The sequence below is a fragment of the Mesoplodon bidens genome (genome assembly GCF_964165515.1).
Source record: "Mesoplodon bidens genome assembly, chromosome: 14".
Classification (NCBI taxonomy): Eukaryota; Metazoa; Chordata; class Mammalia; order Artiodactyla; family Ziphiidae; genus Mesoplodon; species Mesoplodon bidens.
Window position 1 is genome coordinate 78155336 of NC_138170.1, and position 21461 is coordinate 78176796.

Here is a 21461-nt window from a genome sequence, read left to right on the forward strand (position 1 = left end):
TTATAAAATTCTGACGTAAATTATACTCCTTTCTTTTTCCCTGTGCCCAGTTCTACTACTGAAGATTTTGTTCTGATCTAATAAATGTTAGACTTAGTGCACAGAAGACATTCAATAAAAATGAATTAAATCTTTCAGTAGTGAGAGGAAGGGGAACTTCCGTTCCCCTACCTGTTTTTCAAAGGAAAACAAATTGCTATTGCCTATGTCCATAACATTTACCTTTTAGAAAGTTAGTGAAATTTAGTAGGCATAAAATGACAAAGGGATGAACATACTGAATCCAGCAGTTGGTTTAAATCATATAACTTAAACTATTCAAAAACTCATCTAAAACTTCTCTTTCCTCTGTTACGTTTTCAGAATTCAGTAGAGTTCCAGACACTTGCATTTGTAGAATGGGCATAATAGGACCTGTCTCATGGGCTGTTGGGATTATTAAATGTCAGGTTGTATGTGAAGCACTTAGCAGTGCCTGCTACCTAGTAAGTACTGTGTAAATATTAGTGTTTTGAGAAAAAGGCCAACTAGAGAATTTAGATTATTATATACTTAATGCTTAAAATAGCTCATATTTTTAATGCCCATTGAGTATATCTTTGAATTTTTGGATGACAGAATGCAAATAGATTTTCTTACTCTCTCTTTTTCCTTTTTTTCCCCCCTTTTCCTCTACTCTCTTGGTAGGAAAACAAACCTCTATTAGACTGTGAGCTCCTTCAGGGCAGAGGTTTCATCTCCACCTCCTTAGCACACAGTATAGGACTTGGTACCCTTGTGGGCTGCATATACCACGAACGGCTATGAGCTGGTGGTATATGCTGTGCCGAGATCCAGCTGGATTCATCCGAGTGTAAATGCCCCACTTGTTTCTGAGGCTTGAGCCATCCTGTTCTGATTCCATTCCTCTCTCTGTCTCTCCCTTCGCAGTGGAGGCAGTGCTGACCTCGGGGGGCCGGCGGACCCTCTCCGCGTCCTGGAAGGGGTTGTTGCAGCCGTCCACGCCAGTGTCGACGAAGGGTAAGGCTGGAGCAGTTTGTGGGTCTCACTGAATGGCGTTCCTCGGAGTCCTAGCATTACTTTTAATATCCATGTTTATGAAGCTTCCATGACTAAGCATCTTTTCTAGGTGGTTCTGAAGGAAGAGCTGAGGAGTTTCTGGAGATGCGCTTTCCCAGCTGTACTCTTAGCCCATCAGCTCCCACAGGACCTTCTCCTTCTCTCCCGGGCCTTGCTTGCCTCAGAGAGTGTGGTCTCTTCCCTCTCTTCTGAGGGCAACCAGGGAGAGGAAGCTGCTCTGCTTCTTAGGAGAGCAGGGGTTTACATCTCCAGGAGGTTAACTGTACTGATTAAGTATGGAAACTCCTAGAGTGTATATGTTATTTTTTAAAACCTTTATATATGTTAAGTCTGTGCTGTCTGAGGACTGAGAGTGTAGAGGCCTTATAAGTCTAGGAATGTGTGTGTCTGCAAACCATTTTAAGAAAGAATCTTTCATTCAGGTGCACTGGTGGTAGTAGTTGGCATAACAGCAACAGCAGAATGGCAGTTACATATTTCCCAGAGTTGACGAAGATCCTTCCTATGTCTGATAGCCATGGCAACCCTGTAAGGCCTCACCCCAGTTTTCTTTGATACAATAATAATGAAGCGTATTTGAGAAACCCCCTCACAGTTCATTCTGTAATATTGTTTTTATTTGCATATTGCCTTCCAGTTATTGTTCAGGTACAGATACATTTTTACACGATTTCGATCAAAACGTAAGAACACTTCTCTCTTCTGTTTTAGTTACTTGCTATTGGAACTCTTTCCAATGATCTTTGTGGATTTAGTGGTTACGATTTTTGACGCCTGCATATGTGCTGCCATTGTCAGATGAGGAGAGAAAGTCTGGGAGAGAGGAGTTGACTTGCCTGGAGTCGGAGGCCTAGGAAATAGAGCCAGGAGTCCGGTCTGTCCCTGCATCATGATTTAGGGCTCAGATGCCTTTATAGAATGTCTCCACACATCGTTCTGGGCCCGCGGTTTGAGTGAAAGAACATAGGATAAGCCATATGGCTGGGTCTGGCAAACGTGGCCAGCGGGCCCCTCGACCTACTGTGCCTTTTACTTTGCACGTTTTTTCTAAACTCCCTTGCTTGTGGGTCTTCAAATGGTAAGGAAGCCACAGCTGTGGCTAACGTGGGCTTCTTATTCTAAAAAGAAATGTCACTGTTCTGCACGTTGAGTGTGTGTCGTGTTCTGTGCTGGGTCACGAACAGTTAGTTCTGGGTAGGAGGAGCTCCGAGTCTCACAGGGGAGACCAGCTTGCCTGGGCTCCCGGTTACCACGCCATAGAGTGGTCAGCGCTGTGCAGAAAGCAAGGTGGAGGGGGTGGCTTATTCTGCCCGGGGAAGTTAGGGCAGCATCCACACGGGGCAGCATTGGAGCTGGTCTGTGACATCTGAGTCTGCGAGAAGGAGGACGTGTAGTCCAGGCTGGGCACACTGCTTCAACAGGGCAGGAGCAGCACATAGCAGGGTAGGCAGAGGTGCTGCGTGGGGAACCCTCAGCCACTCTCTAGGGGCTCCATTAGGCGGCTGCCATTCCAGTCACAGCCCATCGGTCAGTTCTCAGCTCACTGCGCCCCTGTGAGCTGTCGCACAGTGGCTGTCAGGTACCCGGACCTGGATCCGGGCCTCACGTGATGAGTGGGATCGTCACAGGCACCGCTTTAAGCCCCTTGCAGTGGGCTCTCTCAGTCTCGTCCCACTGGCAACATCTCAAAAAATTGGAAGGCAGGGCTTCCCTGGAGGTGCAGTGGTTGAGAGTCCTCCTGCTGATGCAGGGGATGCGGGTTCGTGCCCCAGTCTGGGAGGATCCCACATGCCGCGGAGCGGCTGGGCCCGTGAGCCATGGCCGCTGAGCCTGTGCGTCCAGAGCCTGTGCTCCGCAACGGGAGAGGCCACAACAGTGAGAGGCCTGCGTACAGCAAAAAAAAAAAAAAAAAATGAGAAGGCAGTGTTTTTCTTAGTGAATTTCCATCTAGATATACAGAAGAATCCAACTTGGGTCACTTGAATACAGACTTTTTTTAAGCTTCGATTTCCAAAGAGGAAGACATCGGGGAATGGAGAATCAGAACGAGATCTTACTTTTCATCCCAGAGACACAGAACAACAAAGGCTCCTTAACAACAACAAAAAACTTAAGTGAACTTTTTTTTTTTCGCTTAAAAAAGAAAAAGAGAAAGACAAAGTCATAACTTTTATTCCTAGCAAGTGTTCTGTGAATGTGGACAGTTAAACCTGACACCCTTGGCTTCAGTTCTCTTCCCTGAGAGCGTGTCCACCAGAGTCACGGGGGGGAGTTGCTCTGTCTTCTCTAGGTAGTTCCCGGGAAGCGAGGTCTTCAGAGTGACATGGGGATTGAAACTCTTTTAAAGTAATGCTCCAGGATTGGCAGATACAAACTATTATGTGTAAAATAGGTAAACAACAAGGTCCTACTGTATAGCACAAGGAACTATATTCAATATCCTGTGATAAATCATAATGGAAAAGGATCTGAAAAAGAACATACGACTGTATGTATAACTGACTCACTTTGCTGTACACCTGAAACTAACACAACATTGTAAATCAGCTATACTTCAATTAAAAAAATCAAATAAATAAAGATAGAATAACTGCTCATTACTTGGTCTGACATGACTGACTAACCCTCTAGGAGGCCACGCCAGGCGTGTATGCCCCTAACCCTCCCTCAGTCCCAGCCCTGTAATGTGAACACCCATTGCCCACTATGGCATCTGTTTAAACGGCAAATCATCTCTCTTCATATACGTTGTCAGCTGTCACAAACACGCACGCGTGCACACACACACACACACACACACTCACATACATCCATATGCTCTTAGGTGAGGCATATACCATCCCATAATATTCCTGGCAGAGAGACTGAAAAGTCAGAATTTTGGTGTGTGTATTAATGGGTACCACCAAGAGTTCAATTTTGTATTTAATTTTTAGACAGTTTATGCCTTCATCAGCATGTCCTCCTTTGACTTTTTATATTGGTACAGATATCATCTACCTTTTAACTGCAGTGCCCGCCTCTCCTGTGAAGCCCCCTTTCCCTCTTCTTCTACCTGTGCTAAGCGTAAACGACGTAAAACCACAGCACCTGGGCAGATACCAGTGGAGCCAGCAGCCACCTGTCCAGGCAGACTTCCTTTTAAGTTTAGCCACATTCTTGCTTCTAGATATCAGGGTTAAGTCTTCTAGGGGTTTGAAATAGTGTCAAAGACCTTTTTTTTTAAAATATCTTTATGGAGTATAATTGCTTTACAATGTTGTGTTACTTTCTGCTGTATAACAAAGTGAATCAGCTATACATAAACATATATCCCTGTATCCCCTCCCTCTTGCGTCTCCCTCCCACCCTCCCTATCCCACCCCTCTAGGTGGTCACAAAGCACTGAGCTGATCTCCCTGTGCTATGCAGCTGCTTCCCACTAGCTATCTATTTTACTTTTGGTAGTGTATATATGTCCATGCCACTTTCTCACTTCATCCCAGCTTACCCTTCCCCCTCCCCGTGACCTCAAGTCCATTCTCTACATCTGTGTCTTTATTCCTGTCCTGCCCCTAGGTTCTTCAGATTTTTTTTTTTTAGATTCCATATATATGTGTTAGCATACAGTATTTGTTTTTCTCTTGCTGACTTACTTCACTCTGTATGACAGACTCTAGGTCCATCCACCTCACTACAAATAACTCAATTTTGTTTCTCTTTATGGCTGAGTAGTACTCCATTGTATACATGTGCCACATCTTCTTTATCCATTCATCTGTTGATGGACACTTAGGTTGCTTCCATATCCTGGTTATTGTAAATACTGCTGCCGTGAACATTGTGGTACATGACTCTTCTTGAATTATGGTTTTCTCAGGGTATATGCCCAGTAGTGGGATTGCTGGATCATATGGTAATTCTATTTTTAGTTTTTCAAGGAACCTCCATACTATTCTCCATAGTGGCTGTATCAATTTACATTCCCACCAACAGTGCAGAAGGGTTCCCTTTTCTCCACACCCTCTCCAGCATTTGTTGTTTGTAGATTTTCTGATGATGCCCATTCTAACAGGTATGAGGTGATACCTCATTGTAGTTTTGATTTGCGTGTCTCTAATATTTAGTGATGATGAGCAGCTTTTCATGTGCCTCTTGTCCATCTGTATATCTTCTTTAGAGAAATGTCTATTTAGGTCTTCTGCCCATTTCTGGATTGGGTTGTTTGTTTTTTTGATATTGAGCTGCATGAGCTGCTTGTATATTTTGGAGATTAATCCTTTGTCAGTTGCTTCATTTGCAAATATTTTCTCCCAATCTGAGGATTGTCTTTTCATCTTGTTTATGGTTTCCTTTGCTGTGCAAAAGCTTTTAAGTTTCACTGGGTCCCATTTGTTTTTGTTTTTATTTCCATTTCTCTAGGAGGTGGGTCAAAAAGGATCTTGCTGTGGTTTATGTCATAGAGTGTTCTGCCTATGTTTTCCTCTAGGAGTTTTATAGTGTCTGGCCTTACATTTAGGTCTTTAATCCATTTTGAGTTTATTTTTGTGTATGGTGTTAGGGAATGTTCTAATTTCATTCTTTTACATGTAGCTGTCCAGTATTCCCAGCACCACTTATTGAAGAGGCTGTCTTTTCTCCTTTGTATATTCTTGCCTCCTTTATCAAAGATAAGGTGACCATAGTTTTGTGGGTTTATCTCTGGACTTTCTATCCTGTTCCATTGATCTATCTTTCTGGTTTTTTGCCAGTACCATACTGTCTTGATTACTGTAGCTTTGTAGTATAGTCTGAAGTCTGAGAGCCCGATTCCTCCAGCTCTGTTTTTCTTTCTCAAGATTGCTTTGGCTATTTGGGGACTTTTGTGTTTCCATACAAATTGTGGAGTTGTTTTGTTCTAGTTCTGTGAAAAAAGCCATTGGTACTTTGATAGGGATTGCATTGAATCTGTAGATTGCTTTGGACAGTATAGTCATTTTCACAATGTTGATTCTTCCAATCCAAGTACATGGTATATCTCTCCATCTGTTTGTATCATCTTTAATTTCTTTCATCAGTGTCTTATAGTTTTCTGCATACAGGTCTTCTGTCTCCTCAGGTAGGTTTATTCCTAGGTATTTTATTCTTTTTGTTGCAGTGGGAAATGGGAGTGTTTTCTTGATTTCACTTTCAGATTTTTCATCATTAGTGTATAGAAATGCAAGAGATTTCCGTGCATTAATTTTGTATCCTGCTACTCTACCAAATTCATTGATTAGCTCTAGTAGTTTTCTGGTAGCATCTTTAGGATTCTCTATGTATAGTATCATGTCATCTGCAAACAGTGACAGTTTTACTTCTTCTTTATTGATTTGGATTCCTTTTATTTCTTTTTCTTCTCTGATTGCTGTGGCTAAAACTTCCAAAACTAGGTTGAATAAGAGTGGTGAGAGTGGGCAGCCTTGTCTTGTTCCTGATCTTAGTGGAAATGGTTTCAGTTTTTCACCATTGAGGACAATGTTGGCTGTGGGTTTGTCATACATGGCCTTTATTATGTTGAGGAAAGTTCCCTCTATGCCTACTTCCTGCAGGGTTTTTATCATAAATGGGTGTTGAATTTTGTCGAAAGCTTTTTCTGCATCTACTGAGATGATCATATGTTTTTTTCTCCTTCAATTTGTTAATATGGTTTATCACATTGATTGATTTGTGTATATTGAAGAATTCTTGCATTCCTGGGATAAACCCCACTTGATCATGGTGTATGATCCTTTAAATATGCTATGTTGGATTCTGTTTGCTAATATTTTGTTGAGGATTTTTGCGTCTATGTTCATCAGTGATATTGGCCTGTAGTTTTCTTTCTTTGTGACATCTTTGTCTGGTTTTGGTATCAGGGTGATGGTGGCCTCATAAAATGAGTTTGGGAGTGTTCCTCCCTCTTCTACATTTTGGAAGAGTTTGAGAAGGATAGGTGTTACCTCTTCTCTAAATGTTTGATAGAATTTGCCTATGAAGCTATCTGGTCCTGGGCTTTTGTTTGTTGGAAGATTTATAATCACAGTCTCAATTTCAGTGCTTGTGATTGGTCTGTTTATATTTTCTATTTCTTCCTGGTTCAGTGTCGGAAAGTTGTGCTTTTCTAAGAATTTGTCCATTTCTTCCTGTTTGTCCATTTTATTGGCATAGAGTTGCTTGTAGTAATCTCTCATCATGCTTTGTATTTCTGCAATGTCAGTTGTTACTTCTCCTTTTTCATTTCTAATTCTATGGATTTTCGTCGTCTCCCTTTTTTTCTTGATGAGTCTGGCTAATGGGTTATCAATTTTGTGTGTCTTCTCAAAGAACCAGCTTTTAGTTTTATTGATCTTTGCTCTTGTTTCCTTCATTTCTTTTTCATTTATTTTGATCTGATCTTTATGATTTCTTTCCTTCTGCTAACTTTGGGTTTTTTGTTCTTCTTTCTTTAATTGCTTTAGGTGTAAGGTTAGGTTGTTTATTTGAGATGCTTCTTGTCTCTTGAGGTAGGATTGTATTGCTATAAACATCCCTCTCAGAACTACTTTTGCTGCATCCCATAGGTTTTGGGTTGTCGTGTTTTCTTTGTCATTTGTTTCTAAATATGTTGTGATATCCTCTTTGATTTGTTCAATGATCTCTTGGTTATTTAGTAGTGTGTTGTTTAGCCTCCAAGTGTTTGTATTTTTTACAGTTTTTTTCCTGTAATTGATATCTAGTTTCATAGTGTTGTGGTCGGAAAAGATACTTGATACGATTTCAATTTTCTTAAATTTACCAAGGCTTGATTTGTGACCCAAGATATGATCTGTCCTGGAGAATGTTCCATGAGCACTTGAGAAGAAAGTGTATTCTCTTGTTTGGGGATGGAATGTCCTGTAAATATCAATTAAGTCCATCTTGTTGAATGTGTCATTTAAAGCTTGTGTTTCCTTATTTATTTTCATTTTGGATGATCTGTCCATTGGTGAAAGTGGGGTGTTAAAGTCCCCTACTATGAATGTGTTACTGTCGATTTCCCCTTTTATGGCTGTTAGCATTTGCCTTATGTATTGAGGTGCTGCTATGTTGGGTGCGTAAATATTTACAATTGTTATATCTTCTTCTTGGATCGATCCCTTTATCATTATGTAGTGTCCTTCTTTGTCTCTTGTAATAGTCTTTATTTTAAAGTCTATTTTGTCTGATATGAGAATTGCTACTCCAGCTTTCTTTTGATTTCCATTTGTATGGAATATCTTTTTCCATCCCCTCACTTTCAGTCTGTATGTGTCCCTAGGTCTGAAGTGGGTCTCTTGTAGACAGCATATATATATGGCTATTGGTTTTGTATCCATTCAGCCAGTCTACGTCTTTTGGTTGGAGCATTTAATCCATTTACATTTAAGGTAATTATCGATATGTATGTTCCTATTACTATTTTCTTAATTGTTTTGGGTTTTTTTTTAACATCTTTATTGGAGTATAATTGCTTTACAATGGTGTGTTAGTTTCTGCTTTATAACAAAGTGAATCAGCTATACCTATACATATATCCCCATATCTCCTCGCTCTTGTTTTCATAGGTATTTTCCTTCTGTTGTGTTTCCTGCCTAGAGAAGTTCCTTTAGCATTTGTTGTAGACCTGGTTTGGTGGTGTTGAAGTCTCTTAGCTTTTGCTTGTCTGTAAAGCTTTTGATTTCTCTGTCGAATCTGAATGAGATCCTTGCTGGGTAGAGTAATCTTGGTTGTAGGTTCTTCCCTTTCATCACTTTAAATATGTCCTGTCACTCCCTTCTGCCTTGCAGAGTTTCTGCTGAAAAATCAGCTGTTAACCTTATGGGGATTCCCTTGTATATTATTTGTTGATTTTCCCTTGCTGCTTTTAATATCTTTTCTTTGTATTTAATTTTTGATAGTTTGATTAATATGTGTCCTGGTGTGTTTCTCCTTGCATTTATCCTGTGTGGGACTTCTCTGCACTTCCTGGACTTGATTGACTATTTCCTTTCCCATGTTAGGGAAGTTTTCAATTATAATTTCTTCAGATATTTTCTCTGAACCTTTCTTTTTCTCTTCTTCTTCTGGGACCCCTATAATTCAAATGTTAGTACGTTTAATGTTGTCCCAGAGGTCTCTGAGACTGTCCTCAAGTCTTTTCATTATTTTTCTTTATTCTGCTCTGCAGTAGTTATTTCCACTATTTTATCTTCCATGTCACTTATCCGTTCTTCTGCCTCAGTTATTCTGCTATTGATTCCTTCTAGAGATTTTTAATTTCATTTATTATGTTGTTCCTCATTGTTTGTTTGCTTTTTAGTTCTTTTAGGTCCTTGTTAAACGTTTCTTGTATTTTCTTCATTCTATTTCCAAGATTTTTGGTTCATCTTTACTCTCATTACTCTGAATTCTTTTTCAGGTAGGCTGCCTGTTTCCTCTTCATTTGTTTGGTCTGGTGGGTTTTTACCTTGCTCCTTCATCTACTGCGTATTTCTCTGTCTTCTCATTTTGTTGAACTTACTGTGTTTGGGGTCTCCTTTCCGCAGGCTGAAGGTTTGTAGTTTCCATTGGTTTTGGTGTCTGCCCCCAGTGGGTGAGGTTGGTTCAGTGGCTTTTGTAGGCTTCCTGGTGGAGGGGATTGGTGCCTGTGTTCTGGTGGGTGGGGCTGGATCTTGTCTTTCTGGTGGGCAGGACCACATCCGGTGGTGTGTTTGTGGTGTCTGTGACCTTATTATGATTTTAGGCAGCCTCTCTGCTAATGGGTGGGGTTGTGTTCCTGTCTTGCTAGTTGTTTGGCATAGGGTATCCAGCACTGGAATTTGCTTGCCGTTGAGTGGAGCTGGGTCTTAGTGTTGAGCCGGAGATCTCTGGGAGAGCCTCGCTGATTGATATTACGTGCATCTGGGTGGTCTCTGGTGGTCCAGTGTCCTGAATTTGGCTCTCCCACCTCAGTCGCTGAGGCCTGACACCCGGCTGGAGCACCAAGACCCTGTCAGCCACCTGACAAAATTTCCCCCACGGATCACAAACTTCATATATACCACATGTCTTCTAATACAGCTGCTGGACTGGTCTTTTTCCACCACTAGATCAGCATCCTGCTTCTTCAGAAAAGTGTGCTGCACTCAGACTCCGGCGCTCATTCACATGGTTCTCTCCCCCACCTCCTGCGGCGCTGCCGAAGCTGCTCTTTCCTGGTGGGCCCGGGAGCCAGTTGGCCTTCTGAGAGTACCCTCAAGGCGGCGCCTGTACTCTGACATGTTGACTTCCAAATGGAAAAATCCTTTCTTTGTGTGAATAAAGGTGGCCCTCGAGGTCCAGGTTTCATGGAACTGGCCCGCGGTCCCCAGGACGGTCGCGGCTTTGGCCGGTGGGGCCCCTCCAGAGCCGGCAGCTTCAGTGAGGCCGCCCTCCCCTGGGGCTCCAGGGCAGCTCCGTGGCAGTGGAGGGGAGAGACCCCAAGCCAGGTGTTCCAGCTCTGCCGAAACGCAGGCTCCATTCTGTGAAAAACCTTTAAAAAAAAAAATTTATCTTATTGAAGTATAATTAATTTACAGTGTTGTGTTTCTGGTGTATAGCAAAGTGATTCAGTTATATATATATATATTCTTTTTCATATTCTTTTCCATTATGGTTTATTACAGGATATTAAATATAGTTCCCTGTGCTCTACAGTAGGACCTTGTTGTTTATCCATTCTATATATAGTTGTTTGCATCTGCTAATCCCAAACTCCCCATCCATCCCTCCCCCACCCCACTCCCACGTGGGAACCACTAGTCTGTCCTCTATGTCTGTGAGTCTGTTTCTGACAAAAACCTTTTATAACTTCTGCAATTAAAGATGAGAGTATGATAATTAGTCAGAGGCTAGTGCCTATTTTTTTATGAGCGTGTATGTTTTCTCCCATTATGGATGTACCTCAGGGATATTGAGAGTTTGGTTCCAGACCACCACAATAAAGTGAATATCACAATAAAGCAAGTCACACAAATTTTTTTTGGTTTTCAGTGTATATAAAAGTTATGTTTATACTGTACTGTTGTCTAGTACAAAAGCATTATGTCTAAAAAAAATTCTGCATACCTTAATTAAAAAATACTTTATTGGGCTTCCCTGGTGGCGCAGTGGTTGAGAGTCCGCCTGCCGATGCAGGGGACACGGGTTCGTGCCCCGGTCTGGGAAGATCCCACGTGCCGCAGAGCGGCTGGGCCCGTGAGCCATGGCCGCTGAGCCTGCGCGTCCGGAGCCTGTGCTCCGCAACGGGAGAGACCACAACAGTGAGAGGCCTGCATAATGCAAAAAAAAAAAAAAAAACTTTATTGCTAAAAAATGCCAAAACAATTACAGTAGGAACATCAAAGATCACTGATCACAGATCACCATAACAAATATAATAATAATGAAAAAGTTTCAAATATTGTGAGAATTACCAAAATGTGTTACATAGACATGAATTGAGCAAATGCTTTTGGAAAAGTGGCATCAGTAGACTTGCTCAATGCAAGGTGGCCACCAATTTGTTAAAAAAAAAGACACTGTCTAAAGTGCAGTAAAGTGAAGTGTAATAAGGTGAGGTGTGCCTGTAACATCATATGTTGAGAGGATATTTTAAATTTCTAGTTTGTGTTAAGGATTAGTCTATTAGTTTGCCTAGGGAAAAATGTTTCAAAAAATTCAACAGCTAAAATTATAATATTCTAAAATAATATACCCGTTAAACCAGGAACTAAGAAAATACCTTGATGCGGTTTAAAAACAAAAATCTAATGAACATCCGTTACTTATTCTTATTTAACAACTCACTCAGTCCTCAGAACCACCCTATCATATTACTATTATTGTCATCTCCATTTTACAGATGGGGAAATGAAGGTCAGACAGGTTTTGTAGGTTGTCTGGGGTCGCCCAGATAAAGACATGTTGTGAATTTCTCTTACCGTATCTCATCTTTTCCTGACATTAAAGAGCCTGCAATGGACTGTTAAGGCAGTGCTTTTCAAACGTCATTCTGCTTAGGAATTGCCCAGGGATCTTATTACAATACAAATTTTACTTGGGTAGATGTAGGTAGCGCCTGAGGTTCTGCGTTTCCACCCAGCTCCCAAGTGCCCCTTAGTCCATGGACTGAACTTTGCAAGGTCTTAAGGCATTACTTTCCTCCATTTTCTCACCGCTTCCACCTCCTTCTCTCTGCCTTGCCCTTATTTCCTTTTCTACTCCCTGCCTTCATATACCTTTAAAAAATTTCCTAACAGAAATGACCCACACGTGTGAACCAGTATATTAGTGATTCTCAAAAGGATGTACAGAAATAAATCCACTCAGAAAACAGATAATTAATGAGGAATTCCTCTGTGCACCATTCGAAGAGGGAGAAAGATTTCCTTCAAAACTATTAAGTATTTTAGGAGTCTTCGTTTGTTTGTTTAAATTGCTGCTTAATCACAGTAGCAGCTTCAGCTGTCTTAAAGCTTCGTGTGTATTGAACAGTGTCAGATCATTCAGGCTTCATTGAGCTCTTTGGAGTTACCTAGGGACTTCACATTATTTTTGAAGCACACAGAAGACCCCGCCCCCCACCAAAAAAAAAAAAAAGAAAAGATAAAGAAAGCCCACTAGAGCAAATTGAATCCAGTTTCTTCTTACTCTTCCCACTCTGTGAGGCAAAGTGAATCATCAGATGATCTCCCAAGTACCCCCAGTGCATGAGCCCTCTGTTCTGTGATATGAACCCTGCTGAAAGCCATGGTCGCTGACCAGGAGGGTGGATCCACTCTACCATTGCAGTGTTCCTTGGGGCCACCTAAGGCCATATTTATTACTTCACAGCTGCCGTTTCTGCCGCATTACAGTGAGATGTGTCCATGTTTCTATTGATGAATGAACCTCAAGAAGATCTTCTGATTGGTGTACATTTGAGAGCAGCCACAAAGACGTTGTTAGTATTTATTTACCAAAAGTTAAGATTTGAGATTGGAATTCTGCACACACCAAAATTATTCCTTTTTAGGAATTTGTCTTTTAATATAACTTGATTATGATAATTATTTGAAAAAAAATCACACTTTTTATACTACTGCAATGCCATTAACACGTTATGCATTCATTTGTTTTCAGTTCCCTTTTACTCTTTGTCAGGTGCCCCAGTTGTTTCACGGGAGCTGATGAATAGAGGACATGGTCCTGGGAAATGTCTGCTCCACCCAGTTCCATGTGTAGTGAGGAAAGTGTGTGCAGTGTGTGGATCGGTTCCTTCACTGAGTTCAGGGACCTACCCAGAATATGAGCACTTACGTCTCTCACTGTTCGCTCACTCACATTTACTTGCTTTCCACCCCGGGCCCACCCACCTGCCTGTCCTTCTCTCTCTATCTAGCCTAACATGTTACAAATCAGTTCGCACACTCATTTCCTACTGAGGCCAGGCAGGTAATGGAAATGAGCAAGGTGGACGGGGCTTAAGGGAAGGTAGGAAGTGTGAAGGCTGAGGGGTACTTGAGAGCTCAGGAGGCCTTATCTAAGGGAAGCAGCTGCCAGTGAGCCCTTATCTTCCAGCATTTAAAGGGGAGCTACGTTGTTAAGAGAGTGGATCCTAAGAGATCTCATCACAAGAATAAAAACATTTTTTTCTTTTTCCTTTTTTATCTATATGAGATAATGGATTTTCACTAAACTTACTATGGTGATCTTCACAATATATGTAAGTCAAATCATTATGCTGTACACCTTAAACTTATACAGTGCTGTATGTCAATTATATCTCAATAAAGCGGGAGAAAAAAAGAAGAGCTGGTAAATCTTCATTGTGTAAAATTTTTAAATTTTGAAACATTGGTATATACTGTGTAAGCCAGTACAAAACGCTGGCTACTGGTTTATAACTTCAATCTACAAGATTGGACAAAGTGACCTTCTGTTCCCTTCAGGCATTCCAATTCTATGACATCTATATTTACAAGAAATCAGAAAGGTCTATGTTTGTCTTGTTTGAATGCAGTCTTTCCTTCTCCCATTCTCAAATAAGAACAATAATTTTATTTTGTGTAGTGCATCATGATATATAAAGTGCTTTTCATATTTACTGTCTCTTTTAATAGACCATAATCATTTAAGTTCAAGGTTGGGTTATCTTCATACATTTATGCCATGCAGAATCTGCAAACTCTTATACAAAGGATCAGCTTATTAATATTCTCAGAATCTGTCTTTTTTCTTTGATTCAATAATTGCCTTTGTTTAGTTGGCATTTCTTTTCTGTTCCTTTGCAGTTTTGTGAATATCCTCTTATACTACCTTACTTACCTAGTAGAACATCATATTCTCAAGTTAGTCATTCAGTGAACCTAGTTCTGTTGTCATTGTCGCTGCTGCTGTTCTTTTCTGTCAATAAAACTACTCGTATATTTCAGAAGACTCCTTATCTTTTGGGCCAAAACTGATTGTGTGAATGTGTGTGTGTTTCCTTTAGTAGTTAATTAAAAAAAAAAAAATAGTGTACTGAATTACCCTGTGTAGTACAATAACCTCCCCCCACCACAGAAATCCTCATTATAGGGAAAGAGGTAGAAGCAAATGTCTGTGTATTTGCAATGAAACTGAGATATTTTTCTCTATTACCTATTTTATATCTTTTTTAAATCATTTGTATATCTCTTGTATAATAAGGTAAAAACGTTTTGAAATCATATTCTCTTTTTATTCCTAAGCTCATTAAACCCTCTCCTTGCCTCCATAAAATGCTATAAAAATGGAATCATTTTCCTTCCCATTCTGTTTTTTTTTTTACACTATAAAAGTCATAATTGGGGGCTTCCCTGGTGGCGCAGTGGTTAAGAATCCGCCTGCCAATTCAGGAGACACAGGCTCGAGCCCTGGTATGGGAAGATCCCACGTGCCGCGGAGCAACTAAGCCCGTGCGCCACAACTGCTGAGCCTGCGTGCCACAGATACTGAAGCCCGTGAGCCTAGAGCTCACGCTCTGAAACAACAGAAACCACTGCAATGAGAAGCCTGCACACCGCAGCCAAGAGTAGCCCCTGCTCACCGCAAGTAGAGAAAGCCCACACTCAGCAACAAAGACCCAACGCAGCCAAAAATAGATAAATACATTTATTAAAAAAAGAAAGTCACAACTGGTTATTTTTTACCCACCTGCTTATCTTGAAAAATTTCAAACCCACAGAAAAGTTGCAAAGATTGAAAAGTAATGACTATATTCTCTTCCCCTTGATTCACCAATTGTTAACATTCTATCACAATTCTAACATTCTGTTTTTCTTTCTCTGCCTCTGTATACGTGTGTGTTTGCCGAATCATAAGAAAGACTACGAATTTTAAAAACTCAAATTGAAATTAAAATGTAAACTATTTTGCAGCTAAAAACTTTAGGAGATACTCTCTAGTCGATGTCCTGGACAGCTTTTCCTACAGAGCTGCCTTTCATTTCTGTGCAGTCTTATGGAGCACAAATGTTCACAGTATATAGCCAAGCTCATCTATAACATAGTGCTTCTAGAACACAATGTTTCTGTTTTAGGAATGAGTTTTCGTAATTTTATTATGTATTTGAACTATCAACCAAAACTTAGAGCAGTTTTTTCCAAAATGTCCAATGTTATCAACTGCACAGCAAGTTGTTAGGTAAAAGGAGTCTAAATCTAATGACTTGGAAAACGCTATGATAATAATCTCTCTGTATCACATCAGTCCCAGAGTAATTTTAATCTACTGCCACAGTGTTCGGGAATTTGCCCCCATTTGGTTCAGTAGCATTGCATAGTGATTGACAAGGCAGTAACATAGTCCAAGTTCAAATATTGGCTCCACGACTTACTGTGTGACTGTGGACAAGTTATTAAGCGTCTCTTTGGTTGCTTCCTGATCTACAAACTGGAGATGATAACAGAATACATGAAAAAGATAGTGACGGTGGAGTGACGTAATTCATGGCACATAGTAAGCTTTCATAGTTACTATTATTAACAGTTTTCATTCTTGTTCACTGTATGCAGATCTTGCATTATTTTTGTAACTTCCATCTGGTCTTCATGACTCCAGCTTCTTCCCGTTCTAGCTCTTGCTACCTGCTCCCCTCTTGGCACTTGGGTGACAGGGTCAAAAATATCAGCTTCTTATTGTGTGAAATTGGCTTGGACTCAAAGCCCAAAATGTACTTTAATCTTCTTTTCTCTTGAGTTACACTTAATCTGACCAGTGTAGGCCTCACCAAAAGGGCCTGAGCATGCCCCGGCCTGCACACCTCTCTAAGCACTAACATGACTGTGATATTTCACTGCTCAGAAGCCCTCCATCATTCCCATTCCACACCAGGTAAGACCAATGTCCTCAGTAATCATTGCTGCCACTAACTGAAGTTCTTCGTTATGTGCCAGATAATGTATTATGTGCTTTCATTTTATGTATTTCATTCTCAACCACCCCACGAGTAAGGGGCTATTATCTGTCTCCAGTTTACAAATAAGACACTGAGGCTCAGAACCGTTCAGTGACTTCTTGGTCAGTGGAGTGCTGTCAGGAAGTGGTCATTCTGGGAAGTGAATCTGGGCTGACGCCTGCAAAGCCTGTGCTTTCAGAGCTTGAAGGTGCGCCACCTTTTCAGCCTGTGTGCGAGCTCCTGGTTAGCCAGGTCAGGAGACCTGTCCTCGCTTTACTCTCTCCTCTGATGGACCCCCAGCCATCCGTGCTTTTATTGCTCCCTGAACATGCTATGTCCTTTGAAATCTTGGACTTTTTTTTCCCTTGCTCTTCTCTTTATCAGGATTATGTTTTCCCACCTTTTCACTTATGTGCCTTCCATTTGCCCTTTGTGATCCTGTTCAGAGGCCACGTCCTCTGTGAAGCCTTCCCTGATTTTACTCACTCTTTCTTCAAAACAATTGTTCACATTTATATTATGTTAATATTTAGAGAATAGTCATTTGTGAAGTCTTTCTGTTTCATTGTATTATTAATTCTTTGAAGGCACAGATCATATAATTGTTCATCCCTGATCATCCAGTACAAACTAGTACTCTGTTGACGCTGATAATAAAATGATGATGATATTCGGATGATGTTTATTAAATCCTTCCTCTGTGCCGCATACAATTCTGGGTACTTTATGTAAGTTATCTTGGTTGCAAAGACTCCAACAGACACACTTTCAGGACCTTTGTCTACTTAACTGTAAAACGGGAATGATGACATTCATGATTTTTATTGAGAGTTGTTAGGAAAAGGTTCATAGGTCCATCAAATTCCAAAATAATACTCTTTGCACTACACAATACTGTCTGTTTGCTTTGCAAGTAGTAGATATCCAGGAAATATTTATAGCATTCTGCTTCTTTTGCACCCCAGTTTTGATTTCTGATACATATTAAGAGCGGCACTCATAGGTAAAACTAACAAATGTCTTTGTGAATTTAGGAAATGCTTGAACCAATTGTCCACAGCATTTTGTAATATATTTTATTCCTAAATACAAATAACGAACTTTGGTTTTTTTTAATTTAAATTGTCCTGAAATTGTATTGGCAAGTATATTCTAGGATGCACACTGAGAGAAATACTCAGTGGTATTGTAGAGTTTTATTCTCAGAAGTTTTAAAAAAATTTTATGTGGTCTTGTTAGTTCATGGAATTTGGAACTTGATGTAGGTGATTTATTGGTGAAAGCCTAAGGATATGGTTATAAAAGAATCTATATAATTCAGTGCTTTAGCCTGGATCTCTAGGGCCTTGTGGAAGTGAGGCTTCTGTATGAGTGACCTCTTAACAGTCATCGATAGTAGTAATTCATCGACATCATCATCAAATACGTTGTTTTCCTAAGATGGTCCATTTGGGATTATAAGTGAAAAGATTCTAGTACTGGACAGAAAGTTGTACAAATGTCCCCTTCGACAAATCCTTTTAGACCTCCCAGTTCTTTAATAATCACACATTCATATTTTATTTTTAAGGTAGTATCACATTTGATACTCTAACCCCTTATTTAAATTCTATCACAGAAAAATAGTAGAAAGGGCATGGGCTTTGGGGTCATACTGCACTAGTATAGTTGTTGTGGGCATACACTATCTCTTCCATGAAGCCTGTTTCCTCATCTATAAAATGGAATTTACATGTACAGCATGATGACTATAGTTAACAATATATTATATTTTTGGAAATTACTAAGAGAGATCTTAAAAGTTCTCATCTCAAGAAAAAAACGTTTGTAACTATATCAGATGATAGATGTTAACTGAACTTACTGTGGTAATTATTTTGCATTATATACATAAATCATGACGTTGTACACCTTAAACTAATACAATGTTATATGCCAATTATATCTCAATAAAACTGAAAAAATTTTCAATAAAATATTTACAAAGTAAATATATTTACTTTGTATAGTTATTGTCAACTAGTAATAGTTTATATAAAATTACTGAATGATGCCTGGCACTAGTAGTATCATTAGTAGAAATACCCCATACTTTTTTCTTTTTCTTTGAATTCAAAGTTATTAACTAGTTGATGAGATAAGCCATTCATGAAAATTGTATTACAAGAGTTATTTTGTTTGCCAAGACTAAAATAGTAATATTTCAATCAAAGATTTTTTCCAGATGCCTACCTGGTTATCCAAGACTCTAGCACCCTCCTATGTGAACTATTAACAATAGAAACAGTTATCACTCTAAAGCAGTGTTCTAATGAAAACTGTTTGATTTGAAAATCTTTAATTTTACCTATTGGGCTAGTTGTCAATTCAATTCAATTAAAAGAGAGTCTTTTAAGCCCTGGGAACTGGATGGGCACTGGGCAATCATCTTCATAGAACTTTGAAATAAGCCATGCTTCTTAATAAACTTTGCTTAAGAAATGCAGTAGCTAAGAACATATTGATTATTTTTATCTGCTTTCTGTAACTCATTTGAATATGATACTGTTTAAAAATCACATGAATTTTACATAGTTTTTAAACACCTAATGTGGTTTGCTTTAAGCCATTTAAAACCTACATCTTTCCTCACAGTAGGAAAAAAAATAAAGTCACCGAACAAACAGTTGTTTAGATCAGTCACCACATTTGATTACTGGAATTAGAAACTACTAAGTTTTTTTCTTTTTAATCTAACCCTTGATTTTGCAGAGAAGAGCTGGTGTCCTCTGAGGACCTGCTGGAGTGGCTGCGGCCTTTCTGTGCTGACGACGCCTGGCCCGTGAGGCCCCGCATTCAAGTGCTGCAGATTCTGGGACAGTCATTTCACCTGACCGAGGAGGATGGCAAGCTCCTTGTGTTCTTTAGAACGGAGACCATCATCAAAGCCACTTGGCCCCAGAGACAGGTAAGGGAGCATCTGACTGCTCATTTCTTGATTACTTTAAACCTTCAGGTGAACAATCAGCTTGCTAATGCAAACTTCCCAGTGTGTTCATCAGTCTAACTATGTAGTAGTTAAATATGTGCAACAGATTTTGTTTTTATTTTTCCATATGTTTGAATATGCATAGTAGATGATGCCTCAGTCACCTAACATGTGTATCTAATTTTTCTCTTCATAGGGTACGGTCAGGATTTTTCATAGTATCAGTTAATTATGGCAGCTCACCCTTTCCCTGGAGAAATGCAGATCTAAGTGGAAATTCAGTGTGCAGTATAGCTATTTCATTTCTTTTATGCTCTGCCCAGGCACTAAAATGCCCTCCCTTCTCTTCTGTATGCACACAGACAAAATGCAGCAGACAGACGTGATCTTTGTTCCTCCATATCATCCTTCAGGGCTCACTCAGTCCATCACCTCTCTGGACCCTTCCCTGACCATTTCAAACTTAATTAATTGAACCTTGAGGTCCACACATTTGATCTATTATTATTATTATTACTGCTGTTACTACTACTACTAAAAGTTTTCTCTCCCCACTACCTGAAAACTGAGAAACCCTGGAGGATATACCCGTCATTTTTCAAATTGCTCTAAGTATGCTGTGCACACGTTCAGAGCTTAAATGCTTGTTGATTGAGTAAGTGGAAATGCCAATTCCTAAATCAAAGAAATAGGGTGGCTGTTGAATCTTGGCTTAGATTCTAAACTGATGCGTCCTGAAAGCATAGGACCTAAGAGTCAGCACTTAATCAAGTGCTTTAGCTTGCAGAGTAGTCTACAGGCCAATATATGTTAGAAAATAAGACTTCCTAGGTTAATCTGGTCTGCAAAAGAGTTTCCTGGGAGTCTGATTCCAACTCAATTTACCTTCTAATTTTAAAGCTTTGCTTTATAATTTCTGTTTGTTTCCTTATTATTTCATTTAAAGAACAATGAACTTTTTTTAAAAGAACCAAATATTAAGGATATCGCGAGACTCCTCTCAGAACATCTTTAGAATTACCTCATATATTCTTATTTCCCTCTGTGAGAGAAACAGGTAAATACTGTTATCTATTCTTCAGAGTTAGGGAATTTGAGATTCACACAAGATGGACTTATCAAAGGTTCTCTAATCTTGCCAAATTGCTGAAATGGATTGTATTAGAAGTCACTAATGGGCTTCCCTGGTGGCGCAGTGGTTGAGAGTCCGCCTGCCGATGCAGGTGACATGGGTTTGTGCCCCGGTCCGGGAAGATCCCACGTGCCGCGGAGCGGCTGGGCCCGTGAGCCATGGCCGCTGAGCCTGTGCATCCGGAGCCTGTGCTCCACAATGAGAGAGGCCACAACAGTGAGAGGCCCGCGTACCGCAAAAAAAAAAAACAACAACAACAAAAGTCACTAATATCTGAATAATACTCTGTGAAACATCATGACCATATCACATTATTTAGTCTCAGCATTTTGCTTTGAATTGCATCAAGAGACCACTAACAGGCTTTTTCAAGAGCAGTCGGTGAACACTAATGCAATGTGCTATGACATATACTCCAGGCGCCTGGCATAGTGAATGCTCGAGGTGTGCTTGCTTTCAGCAGACCCGAAGGTTCCCAAAGCATCTCGGAGGTAAGCTCCAAACTAGGTCACGTTATTTTTGCTGTGTGGAACCTTAAGTTCTGACTCATCCTGAAACAAATGAACGCTCTGACTTTCCTGGACTTTTCCAACAGAACCTCCATTTCTCACTTTCTCAGCCCTTTTCAGTTGCATCTTCCTTGATGCCTCTGTCCTGGCAGGACGAGGAGGCCGGCTTCTGTGGTTGGAGCCTCACTTCATGTCAGATCTGTGCACCGGAAATGTCATGAAGCAACGTGGAAACTGGGAAAAGAGGAAAATATCCATCTTAGCTGTTGTGTTGAAACATTAGAACATACACTTTGATATTTGGGTCTAAACGCTTCAGAAATAATATAAGTATAACCACTATTTCTTCTTTTAAGTTTTCCTTGATGTTCCAGTTATTCAGAGAACAAGTTGCAGCTTTTAGATGACTTCAATGACTTC

At 40.1% G+C, this 21461-nt stretch overlaps 1 protein-coding gene across 2 annotated transcripts in view; it reads left to right on the top strand.

The window, feature by feature from the left end:
• NBAS (NBAS subunit of NRZ tethering complex) overlaps nt 1-21461 on the top strand; it is a 342685-nt gene that overhangs the window by 282569 nt on the left and 38655 nt on the right. For both annotated transcript variants that reach the window (XM_081254071.1, XM_081254070.1), the window contains 2 exons: nt 931-1020; nt 19184-19379. In XM_081254071.1, coding sequence (XP_081110197.1) covers nt 931-1020; nt 19184-19379 — 286 coding nt within the window. The remainder of the gene's footprint in view (nt 1-930; nt 1021-19183; nt 19380-21461) is intronic.